The 12,133-nt window shown below is 43.7% G+C and overlaps 3 protein-coding genes across 10 annotated transcripts in view; 1 reads left to right on the forward strand and 2 right to left on the reverse strand.

Moving 5' to 3' along the window:
- LOC120447888 overlaps positions 1-12,133 on the reverse strand; it is a 73,749-nt gene that overhangs the window by 33,029 nt on the left and 28,587 nt on the right. For 3 of the 8 annotated variants that reach the window (XR_005616075.1, XR_005616074.1, XR_005616070.1), the window contains exon 1: positions 8,349-8,424. The exons of 2 other annotated variants lie outside the window; for them this stretch is intronic. The gene's annotated coding sequence lies outside the window, so the exon portion shown is untranslated. Of the gene's footprint in view, positions 1-8,348; positions 8,812-9,072; positions 9,300-12,133 lie in introns of those variants that run through there. 3 more of the 8 variants (XR_005616073.1, XR_005616072.1, XR_005616071.1) reach the window with 3 other exon arrangements.
- LOC120443937 (odorant receptor 45a) lies at positions 3,022-4,221 on the forward strand. The gene is made up of 2 exons (XM_039623385.1): positions 3,022-4,104; positions 4,159-4,221. Exons 1-2 carry the CDS (start codon positions 3,022-3,024, stop codon positions 4,219-4,221), a joined length of 1,146 nt encoding a protein of 381 aa, XP_039479319.1.
- LOC120447938 lies at positions 11,135-11,458 on the reverse strand. The gene is made up of 2 exons (XM_039629616.1): positions 11,396-11,458; positions 11,135-11,341 (listed from the first exon to the last, which is right to left on the reverse strand). The coding sequence occupies exons 1-2, from the start codon at positions 11,447-11,449 to the stop codon at positions 11,204-11,206; spliced, it is 192 nt and encodes a 63-aa protein (XP_039485550.1). The 5' UTR covers positions 11,450-11,458; the 3' UTR covers positions 11,135-11,203.

A 12,133-nucleotide genomic window follows, 5' to 3' on the forward strand; every position in this document is an offset into this window, starting at 1 on the left:
CGTTTTTTCACCCCGTTCCCTTTACTTCCTAGTAGTAACCACCCTCCGAACCCCTTTCCTACCCGTTCCCTCCATCCTTCTGGACCACTGCGTGCTTTGCTCTTGCTGCTGCTTAACGCCCGGCGTGGCTAAGCCAAAATTTACACAGGCACAGCGAGTTTGGTCGCTGAGGATGCTTGGTAATGCTGAAATTTGCACATTTCCAAGCTCGCACACATGCAGTGAGAGGCATACACACACACACACACACACACACATGTACTAGCAGGAGCATAAGTAAACAAGTTTAGTATAATCAACGGTTGGCTGCCTGCCGGGCTATACAAAAAAGTGTTGCACATCCGCTTACAAAACCCACACCCGCAGCGAGGCCAAACCCCCTTGAACATGTAGATGACGTAGTATAGTACGTAGTATATGTTTTTATTAGCATGCTTTGTATGCCTTGTACGCTGTCAGGCTCCCGAGCAAATGGGGGCTGCATTTATCAGTGGGATGGGAGCAGGGAGCAGGGAGCAGGGGTTTCGGTAGGATTCACCTGTCTCACGGCGCTCGTAAAACCACATTACCTGTGATTTCCGAACACAGGATGGCTTGTTCATCAGCGCTGCAGTCGAGCAGGAGCAGGATATCTGGGAGTGGCCCTTTGGCGCCTTTGTGCCACGTTCATTGAATGTTTTTCTATTAATTTTTTATTGAATGATGCCTTTTCCCCGCCCAGCATACTTCCACGCAGGATGGGAGTGGCTCATTCCCTGCGGCGGCATGCTAACTTTATTCAATTCCTTCGCTGCTCATGTGGAACACACACTCGATGTACCTGAACCTGTCTCTCTCTAACTGCATCCTGTCCTCCCTTTCTTCCTTAGTTCATTCTCTATTTTCAGCCGGACAAGAGAAGCTGTGTAATGTGGCTGAAAAATTGCTAGTACTCAGGACGCATCCTAGTTGAAGGGATATGCATTAAGTGCACCGCAGACACAGATACCCTTGAATGGGTTTGAGTAACAAATGTTATGTAAGGATCTAGGATTCCAGATGTGAAACATGAAAACTATAAATTAAAAAGCTAATATGTCACGGTTAGTAAGTCACATTCTTTTTATCTTATCTATAGGGCTTGTGTTCAAATAAGCAACCCAATGATAAACAGCAAATTGGATCAAGGGCTCGTATTGAGTAACAGGTTTTCCCTATGGCATCTTTGGTAATCCCCCAACTCCATACACCCTATCTATACCCCTGAACTCCCGCTGATAGGGCAACAAATGAGCAACATGATGTGAAACATTTTGCTAGTTCCTTAAACTGAACAAAAGAAGGCGAGATGGGGGCAAGTGGGGTCTTCTGGCAGGAAAGAGCTCGGCAAGCTGGTTAAGCCTGGCATGCCACTCCATTTGGAAGACGGGTTTTTTACGGTTCGCCACAAGCTCATAAAAAACCTCCAAAATGGGTGACACACAAAGGAGTCGCACATGCACACGCACACACATACACACAGACACACCTTCACTTACATGAAGGCAATGAAATAAACAAAGCCGCAAAAGACACAAGAACCTCAGCGGAGCGAGAGAGACGGGCACATGGTGTGCAAGAGAGAGGGAGATGCTTGAAGAGAAAGAGGCAGATGGTAAGCAAATTGCTGAGGAGTCCAAAAGTCGGACCGACGTCAAAATTATCGAGCAGCAGGTGTGTTCTTCTTCTCCGTTTTCCTCATTTTCATTTTTTTTCATTCTCGCTCTCATTCCAGCCCTCTCTTTCGCGCACCCTGACCCTCTCTTTCGCACACAGCCGCTGGCATTATTGCTTTTGTGGCTTTTCGGTAAATATTTTGCATAAAATATCAATTTCATATGCAAACGGGCGAACATGTGAAAACGTGCGACTGCAATGACTACTCAGACTCAATGAAATTTAAATAAAAAACTGCAAGTGTAACTTCAATTAATTACTGAACATGTTTTCCGACCATCACTCTTTGTTTTCACAACTTGCCAGAGGCCAACATAGCCTGCTCTAAATAACGTTGCATAGCTTTTGTAGCCGCAACTTTGAACAAGTCGGTGAGGTGCCGTCAGCTACAAATATCCTTCGGTTGGGAGGGGAGAATGCAAATGACGGTTATTAAAATTCCAGGAAAAGGTCTTTATTTGGCTTACCCACTTGAGATTAATTGAGAGCAGTTGAGGTGACATTAAGCCGGACCCAAAAACAAAGAGCCCAAAATGCAAATCGGAAAAAATGGTTGGAGATAATATGGTCTGGCAAATGGCTATTTCACTCGATTTGGCCTAGGCCCGGCGATAAATTTCGAAAGCAGATTTACTTGTTGATTTCCAACGTAATTGAATTACTCGTGAATAAAGTGCGGACCAAAAGGGGCCCAAAGGTCAAACAAATTGGGGAAAAAGCCTTTTTGCGAGCCCAAAAATTAATTTCATTTTGGTGTATTCACAGTGCATTTTGACGCCAACTTTTTGGGCACAAAATACACAAATTTTAAAGCAATTTTAAAAATGACGGACAAGAGAGAAAATTTCCTTTTGTTTTGGTCTAACCTCTTTGGTAGAAATGTCAAGGCTACTGAAAAAATATGTCTATCACAAATTGTCTCTAATCATAACCCTTGCGGTCATATGAAGACATAGAGTTATCCAGGCAGGCATTTAAATATTAAAGTGAAAATAAATAGATAGATAGCCAAATATCATGTAAACAAATAGGTAAACAACATGTCGCACTTCACCCCCCGACGTTTTTCTTGTTTTTGGTATTTATTTGTTAATACGATATTTACGCCCCCAAATGGAAATGGGAAAATTTCCAATCAAAACAGCAATGCTAGGGGCAGTAGTGCTAGTGGTAACCGTGTCACGTACCCTGTTAACGGATGAAATAAATATTTCAGGCACAATTTCAGGGGCGGCAACGGCATCCACTTAGCTCGACCCTCCGTTTTGTACCCCAGTTGCTTCTATAAAAGTTGGTGCAACAACGAGACTCCGTTGAAAGCCCAACATGGACTCCAGCTACTTTGCCGTCCAGAGAAGAGCTCTGGAAATTGTCGGATTCGATCCCAGTACTCCGCAACTGGGTCTAAAACATCCCATTTGGGCCGGGATACTTGTCCTGTCCCTGGTTTCCCACAACTGGCCCATGGCAGTCTATGCCCTGCAGGATCTCTCCGATCTGACCCGCCTCACGGACAACTTTGCGGTGTTCATGCAAGGATCTCAGAGTACCTTCAAGTTCCTGGTCATGGTGGCGAAACGAAGGCGCATTGGATCGCTGATTCACCGATTGCACAAGCTAAACCAGGCGGAAAGTGCCACGCCCAGCCACCTGGAGAAGATCGAGAGGGAAAACCAACTGGATGGGTATGTCTCCAGGTCCTTTAGAAATGCCGCCTACGGAGTGATTTGTGCCTCAGCCATAGCGCCCATGTTGCTGGGCCTGTGGGGATATGTGGAGACGGGTGTATTTACTCCGACTACACCCATGGAGTTCAATTTCTGGCTGGATGAGCGAAAACCCCATTTCTATTGGCCCATCTACGTTTGGGGCGTGCTGGGCGTGGCAGCTGCCGCCTGGTTGGCCATTGCAACGGACACCCTGTTCTCCTGGCTGCTTCACAATGTGGTGGTTCAATACCAGCTGCTGGAGCTGGTTCTCGAAGAGAAGGATCTTAGTGGAGGAGACTCTCGCCTGACTGAATGTATTCGCCGTCATCGTATAGCTCTCGATTTGGCCAAGGAGCTAAGTTCGATTTTCGCGGAGATCGTCTTCGTTAAATACATGCTCAGTTATCTGCAACTCTGCATGCTGGCCTTTCGCTTCAGCCGCAGTGGCTGGAGTGCCCAGGTGCCATTTAGAGCCACCTTCCTGGTGGCCATCATCATCCAACTAAGTTCGTATTGTTATGGAGGCGAATATCTCAAGCAGCAAAGCATGGGAATTGCGCAGGCAGTTTATGGTAACAGCAATTGGCCAAAAATGACCCCGAAGAACAGAAGACTCTGGCAAATGGTGATCATGAGGGCCCAGCGACCCGCCAAGATATTCGGATTCATGTTCGATGTGGACTTACCACTGCTGCTTTGGGTGAGTTCCTAACTTTAGATTGGTTAGGTATACTTATGATGTTCTCTTTTGAAGGTAATCAGAACGGCGGGCTCATTCTTGGCACTGCTAAGGACTTTTGAGCGTTCCCCCACTTAATGATTAAGCCATCAAACCCATTTAATCGAGGCCTAAGAAAAGGCTTTGGCCGGAAAACACAAATTACCAAATTATTGTAATGGTTTCCTTTAAACAAAAAAGAACTATAATCGTAAGCAACCGAGTACATTTACTTGGATATGCTTATAGGTAAGCGAAGACTTCCACAACTGCCAACTCCACTTGCCAACTCCAACTTGGACGAGCGTGATTTGCAGGACTCTGCTGCCTGCCACGAAGGGATCTTCTGCCCCAGGTTGATGCCACTGCAGGCATATGAGCATATGAAGGAGGAGCATGTGAAAGAGCATATGAAATTCATGAGCGCATTCCACAAAGGCAGCTGGCGCAACCAGCTCATGCGTGTGGCCATGATGTCAGTCGGGCGGACAGGGATGTGTGTAGGAGTATGTGCATATGGCTACACGTATGTATATAGATGTGTACGCCAGGCAGTCGGAGTCGGAATTTGTTAGCTGAAAGTATGCAACAGCAAGGCAGCACAAGCAGCAGCATCGCTCAGGTGGGGAACAAGTTGCTGAAAAATAGCTACTCGAACTATGTGCACCATGCTGCTTGCCAGCCAAAGGCCCCGGGCTCCTTTCCGACTCAGCCGGTTCTTGAGCTAGTTTCGGGGCTCGGGTTCAGGATCAGGATCAGGATCAGGTGGAATGCGGACCTAAGAACCCTGCCCTTATCCTTCGTGAGTTGCGGAATGTTGCCTGCTACGGAATCTCTGCCTTGCTGCTGCCGAGATTTCAATTCAGTCGGAGGCCAAGTCGCTCGGACGGAATTTGTTTTATTAAATTTTGCAACTCGGTATTTTGCACATGCAATGGACTCAGTACTCTCGCCCTCTGAGTTACCAAAAACCTATGACAAATTGTGCGGGCGTGGAAGCAGGCGCCTCGGATTATGTAACAAATTACGACAGCGCTATTGCGGGCATAATTAATTTTTGTCTCTGACATTTGATTTATTGGTCTGCGTTGGTCAGCATCTTTGGCTTGACTCCGAAAAACAAATGAGCAGCGATTAATAAGCGGAAATCGCTCCTGGCCATTACGCACCTGCGGCACAAGCAGCCAGCGAATTCGAGCATTAACCTGGCAGCTAGCCATCGCAGGGGATATAACTTTACAGCAAATTGTGGCCAAGATAAGAGGGCCAGGCCAGCACAAGCTGGCTGAAAATAGTGGCGAAAAAAAGCACCATTTTATGTGTATTAAAAATGTGAACAAAAACGACCAGGAGCGGAGCACAGATTTTGTTTGCGGTTCGTTGAGCACACAATAATTCCATCAGCATCAGTAGCAGCAGCAGGAGAAGTGGGCGTGGCTGGCGGCTGTGGGCGGCAGTGGGCGGTGAGCCTGGCGGTGAGGTTAGTGGGGGAGAGATAAAAGTGCTGGCAGCACTTTCGCTGCACTGATGTTTTTGCAGTTGTTGTGGTGTATTGTGTGGTTAGTACCACGGGGCGAATGGTTAATAATCGAACAAAAAGGTCCTTAAAGCTGTCGCTCAGTGAGCAAACATTTATGCAAAGTAAATTGATATGCAAACTACAAATTCGAATGGCAATTCAACTTAAATGTCCTAATGCAGTTTTATCTTTGTAAAAAAGATGGCCAGCTGTTAGATTCCCGCAAGCATTACCCCCGGGATTATGGTTTACATTTAACCAAAAATCCCAAAGTTTGGCAACAAAATTGATATTCCAATTTCTAAATGCATTCCCTAAAAGGCAGAACACGAAAAATGTAGCCACTATCAGTATCTAAATGCGTAAATGGAAATGCCACGCTTAAATCATGTTTTTAAAGAGGAAAAGTGGCCAAAAACTTTTCAATTCACCGAAAGTGGAAGTGGAAGTGGAAGTTCCTATTTTCGAACACAAATGCTAATTCAAATGAAATGCAAAAACCCAACCGTTTTCACGGTAATTCCACCTCTTTGGCCACCGGAAAATAGGAAGCAAAAAATGTCCCACTTTAATCGGGCTTGTGTTTGCCAAAGCTATATTTCCATCTGTATACTATATATAACATATTTTTCGGTTAAGCATACAAGGCGGCTGTGCAGGGCCTTGCTGAAACTTTTCTAATTAAAATTGTGCGGCTTGTTGAAAGGTTTTCAACGGCAAAGGGAAGGCGAAGGGCGGGGAGGGGGCCGGTTTTAATAGAAATTACATTAATTAATATTTAAAATATGCTTAAATACACATTTCTATGCATTAATTAATACGGGCTGGCTGGCACACATACAGCAAGTAAACAATGAAACGTGACTGGAACTAACAACGAATTGCGCCAAAAGCCGATGGCGCCCCAACTCCAGGAGTAAACGGGGATTTGGCTAATTAAAATACGCTTATTTCGCCCCCTAATTTCTTGTTTATTTGGTTAAATCCAGTTTTAAATGCCGCATGCGGAAATCGACATGAGCATGGGGCAAACAGCATCGGTGATTACAATGTTTTATTGACTGTTTTCCCCACATAATTGCCACAGATTTGGACATTGTCCAAATCGACTTGTTTTCCCCTCGCGACGAGACTCCCGAATCGCTTTCCTCAGTCGCTATTTTTGTCTCCTCAGCTTAGTTTGGAAACTTTGATTTACGCCACCCGGTCCTAACCCACTTTTATGGGACTTTGTGTGACCCATTTGAACATTTGGCTTGCATCGGGTCCCTTGCGAGGATGTGGCTATGGCTGTGGATGTGGCTGTGGATGCCACATGCATGACAAGCACTTATGCAAATTATATAGCGTACTTATGTGCGGGCAGAGGATTCGACTTTATTTGTCGGAATTTCGATGGGGTTTTTCAGCAGAAAAATTAAAATAAAACATAAATGTGTAACAAACTTTCACTGAGTGTAAGCGGGCTCAAGCGAATATTGGGCATCATATTTTTGCGAGATAAAATATTAACATTGTACACGACCAGAAATCTGGAATTCTAAAGTGACTCCATAAATGTATGATATAGAAACAAACTGGCTAATTAACTGTTTAAATTATACATCGAATAAATCATACAAACCCTATTTTATTGTTCTGCCCATTGATTTACACAGTTATATGTTTTACTTTTGAGGGAATTTCATACATGCAAGCTAATAAATAATAAAAAAAAAACATTTTTTTAAACGCCCAAAGAAAATAATTCGAAAGTGTAACATGTAATATTAATATTTACAAGCACACAGGAAAATGATTGGTTAAACACAAATTGTACACAAGATTGGAACTTGCACATCCTGGGCAGAAATCAATCAAAATATTTGCACTCTTGAAAGAACTGTCTGCACTGAAAAGCATATCAGAATTGCAATTTCGGGAAGAGTAGAGAGCGAGCAATGGTAATTAAAAACCGAAAATGTTTTCCGTCGTCTTTCTGGAATGCCATTAAATAATCAGCATGGTTATCATTTTCCGTCATTCCCACCCAAATACCAATAATTAATGCTGCCGCAGAGCCCGCCCAAATTGCAATTACCTTATGCATAATTAAATTATAATTCATTAGACATGAACCTAGGGCTCCGGACGCGTCTAAATCACAGCACTCAAATATTACCAATGCGAAAAACATTTTCGATTCACAATCAAATGGGGCTAAATCAATAAGCTTAAAATGGGGTTCCACCCCATACCAATTTTTAGAACACGTTATTAAAAGCAAATTTTCGTAGGGGACTTGACTCGACTCATTTGGGTGAATCCTGGCAACTCGAGAGATGCACAGATAAAAATGGTATTGTGATTATACAACATTTAGACGGAGGGTTTGGGGCGATTTCAGAGTGAAGGTGAAGTGAAGGCTGATGATATGGAAATTACAAATGCCATTGTTTGTGCCGAAGTCAGACAATGTGAAATTGTTTAGAGGCGACGCGCGACAAGAAAATCGCAGAGCAATGGGCGGCAAATGTTTGAAAAATGACTTTTCTTCTGCACAGAGAATACGCTCGGATGAGTCTGCTATTTTCTTGTTGCAATGTCGCATGAGCTTGTGATTTCTTTGTGTGTGTATTGCTTATTGGAAGTGGACTTGAAGAAGTGTACGAGTATAATGCGAATTCAATTATTTGCAAATCGGTTTTGTTTTTCTTGTGTACATTACAATTTTGGGATCCACTCCGGGCTTTGGGTTTGCCTTCGTCGACCTCATTTTTCTTTCTGTTCGTAGAGCTCGTCCTTTTCCTCAGCCGTCTTACAGGATATTTTCAATTTATGCGGTAGGATGTGGCCGGTGCTTTATTTGCCGTGTGCGCTTACTGTTTTATTTGTCTTGCCTGATTTGATTTTCCATCCTTTTTTAATTAATTTCGTTTGACCATAGTTTTATGGGCGATTTTCAGCATTCGATTTCCACGCGCTTGTTTGTTTGTTTGTTTTTCTTTGCTGGCGAAACCTTTTTAATCATTTGTTTTACAAAAATGTTTGCGGCTGTTTTTTCCGTTGGTGTTATCGTTTGTAATGATATTGGGTTTTTTATTCGGTTGTATTTGTTATTTACTAATAAAATGCATGTAAGTCAGTCCGTCGTTTCAACATTTTTGTGTCTTGTATATTTGGTTTGTTTGCTGCAATAAAACCATGAGCACTGAAGTTCGCAACTCGATACTAGACCATCAACAATTTTGGCAGCCAGCCGAGGGCAAGCAATCGAAAAGCAATTATCGTGGAAAGTGGAAGCCAGCCATGAATGTTGCTCATGTTGCTCAGGTTGCTCATGCAACCGCTGGGGGAACAACAAGTGCATGTTGCACTTGCTGAGGACAGCCGCACCCAGCAGCATCCAGCATCCAGCTGCCACGCCTATTTCGCCACGACAATCCGCTAACCATTTGCACTTGGCCGCCACCCATTCACACACTTGCTGCTCGAGAATACACACACTAAACTGGTGGCTTAAGTCGGGTATTCTATATAATTGCGCTTTAACTTTCGAATATTTTCTTGAATATTTTCTAAATGTTCTTCAGCCCGATTTCGAAACGTTCCAAGTCCCAGGCGTGCACAGCGCTCGGCGCTCAAAGGAAAAGACAACTTGATCACAGCATGGAAAATGTTCAACTGACCGAGTGGCTAGCCTGTAGACCAGCAGAGAAGCTGCGGCTTTATCAGTTCGTGGCCGAAATCGCTCGGCCATCAGTCCGCTCGGCAAGCTCGTCCTTCGGCTCCGCACGCAGGACTCGCGTCGCAGGTTCGTGACTCGTGCGTGGAGCGTCGAGCGTCGAGCGTCGTGCCTCGAGGTTCGTGGTTCGGGACGTGTTCGTGGTCGTGTCCTGGGCTCGGGAAGCAACATGTTGGAGCCACAGCCACATCCTTGGCTGCTCCTGGCCCCAGAAAATCTCAATCTCGAGCGCAACTCACTCGTCCTGTGGCGTCACGTGTTGCTTTTGCTGGCATTGAGACGGAGCTTGGAGTGAAAGCTGCGTTTGTTTTGCTCGCCTACGCCCAACGAGTGGGTGTGGGTCTCCTGCTCGGCCACGCCGCGGATTCCCAAGGAAGCTTCCGTCCCGATGACGATGATGAGGTGCGTCCTCGTTCCCGAACATTGGATATCCTTCGCAGCGGAAATTATATATGACGGGATATGTATTACTTTGCCATCGAACAAAGGGAATGCGCTTCGCTTTGCTTCAGCCGCTCGCTCGCTCTTCTCTGCTTTTGGTGATTGGGGACGGCAACTTTTTTGGCACACAGCAAAAATCTTGGCATTTGGTTTACTTTTAGCATGATTTGCATACACAGCTTTCAAAACAACTGATTGATTTGTATCGTCTTAAATTTTCGCTTATTATCTACTTGCTGTTATCAGAATACAGTTTAATTCAAGCTTGTCGACTTTTTAATTTCCATAAGTTTAATGAAGTTCTCATACATTATACAAATCTTACCATATGTTATGTAAGATTCTATAACATATTTCATGTTCTATTTTTAACACCACTTCTAGGGCCCAAATTCTAAATTCATTTGTTACTAAAAGTTATACTGAACAAAGGGGTAAGGAGAATTTACTTTAATTTAAAATAAGGGATAATAATGGCCATTTTCGGTGTTTCCCTCTCCTGTGATACCGCAACTTCATACGTATGTATGTATCCTTTATGTATCCTTTTTGACTGATAGCGATGGCATAACTTTTTCGGTTAGTCTCCGAGGTGCATTCACACATGGCTGCATTGCAGTTGCTGAAGTAGAGCGGCTTAGAAGGCGTTTTTCCGGGGATCGGAGGACGTAAGGGGGTTCCGGCGACTTTGAGCAGAGGGTTAGCTGCATCCAGACTCCGGCTGCCATAATGCAATTATGCACTGCCTGGCGGCACAGCTCCTTTGGTACGAGTAATAAGCATTTGCATTTTCACAAAATGTAGAGCAAGTCGCTGAAGAAGTTGCGCTTTGTAGGTTTCCATCGTTCCGAACACCCCGCGTTTGTAACCCCTTTTCTGCCTCATCAGCAGGAATGGACCCACGGCCATGTTTGCCGGGCGTGAGTTTCAAGCTCATAATTTGTGCACTTTATTAATAAAGTTTGCCAACTCGGCCTGGCCCAGACGGAGTGAAAATACACAAAGCCAGGAGGAGAAAAAATATAAATATAAAAGAAATGTATAACAATCGTAAAACAATAAGGTTCTAAGAACTTGTGTAAAACACACCAATTTTTTAGTCACATAACCAACAACGTGGGCCTATTTGGGTACTGGGGTACTTGTGTACACTCGAATATTTTCGACTGATCGGGGAAGCATCCAAAGCCTGTAAGAAGCATGATGTTTTCGCTTTGATTTTAATATGCCTTAAAATTCTACACTAGAATTTCTGTTTTCCTTAGATCAAGCGCTAATATTGCGCTTGCCTTTGAAAAGCTTAAGAGGTTCAAGAAACAAAGTTTTAGTTTGCTGAGGAAAGTGTTTATTTAAGTAACTGGAAGGTGGCCAGGAGTTGTGGCCCCCACAGAAACAATCTAGTTCTTGTTGTTCTGCCCGCTTTGTCCTTGTCCACTCTGCTGGTTGCCGTTTCCATTGCCATTTGGCGGTCTTGGCGGCTGTCCCTGCGGTTGTCCATTTTGGCCCTGGGCGGCCACCTGCAGCGGCATTTGTGCCTGGAAAACCTCTGGTTAGGCCACGCGGCTGATTGAAAACCCTTCCACTCTTACCAAACCCACAGCCAGAATTAGGAGAAAGATGCTGAACAATGCGAACTGCTTCATGTTGAATTTGAAACTGGTAATCTGTCAACACGTGTGGTCTTTTATAGCACTCTAACCCAACTGCGGTTCTCAGGAGATAATAATCCAGTGCAATTAACGATCGCGTTGAAAAAGTGGTGAAATCAGTTTGTACGGTAATGATTTAATTCTGTATTATTCGCCCCGCTATAATGTCGTAATTGCGTGCGACCTAATCGGATCACCTTTATATTAAATTAACAAACGAATAACTCGAAAGAGGAGCGATTATTTTGCTGTTTAATTGGAATAACAAATTTGAACAAAATTGGCAGAATCTCTCTCAAATGTCGATAGGGTTACAGTACTAAGATTAACTTAATTACAAATGTAGTGCCTAAGCTCTTGGTATTAGGGGGAATGCAAAATAAATGCAGTAACGCCCAAACATTTGAAAAATGTTTTTATTTTTCTTGTAGAATCAATGAAAAATAAGAGTTAATAATTCTAAATCTAGCAAACCATCAACTGTTTTCCGATTAACATTGTTGCTTATAAAAATGATTAAGATATTTAAATACTGATAAGATTCATGAGCAGTTATTTTAACGACCAGACGATGTTTTAGACTAAAGCTATCTTTCTAAAGTAGTTCAAGTAGTATGTTAAATTTACGCCCAAGTACACTTTATGAAGAATTCAAAATCAATGTTCGATGATATCAGA

The sequence above is a fragment of the Drosophila santomea genome, chromosome 2L, assembly GCF_016746245.2.
Source record: "Drosophila santomea strain STO CAGO 1482 chromosome 2L, Prin_Dsan_1.1, whole genome shotgun sequence".
Taxonomy (NCBI): domain Eukaryota; kingdom Metazoa; phylum Arthropoda; class Insecta; order Diptera; family Drosophilidae; genus Drosophila; species Drosophila santomea.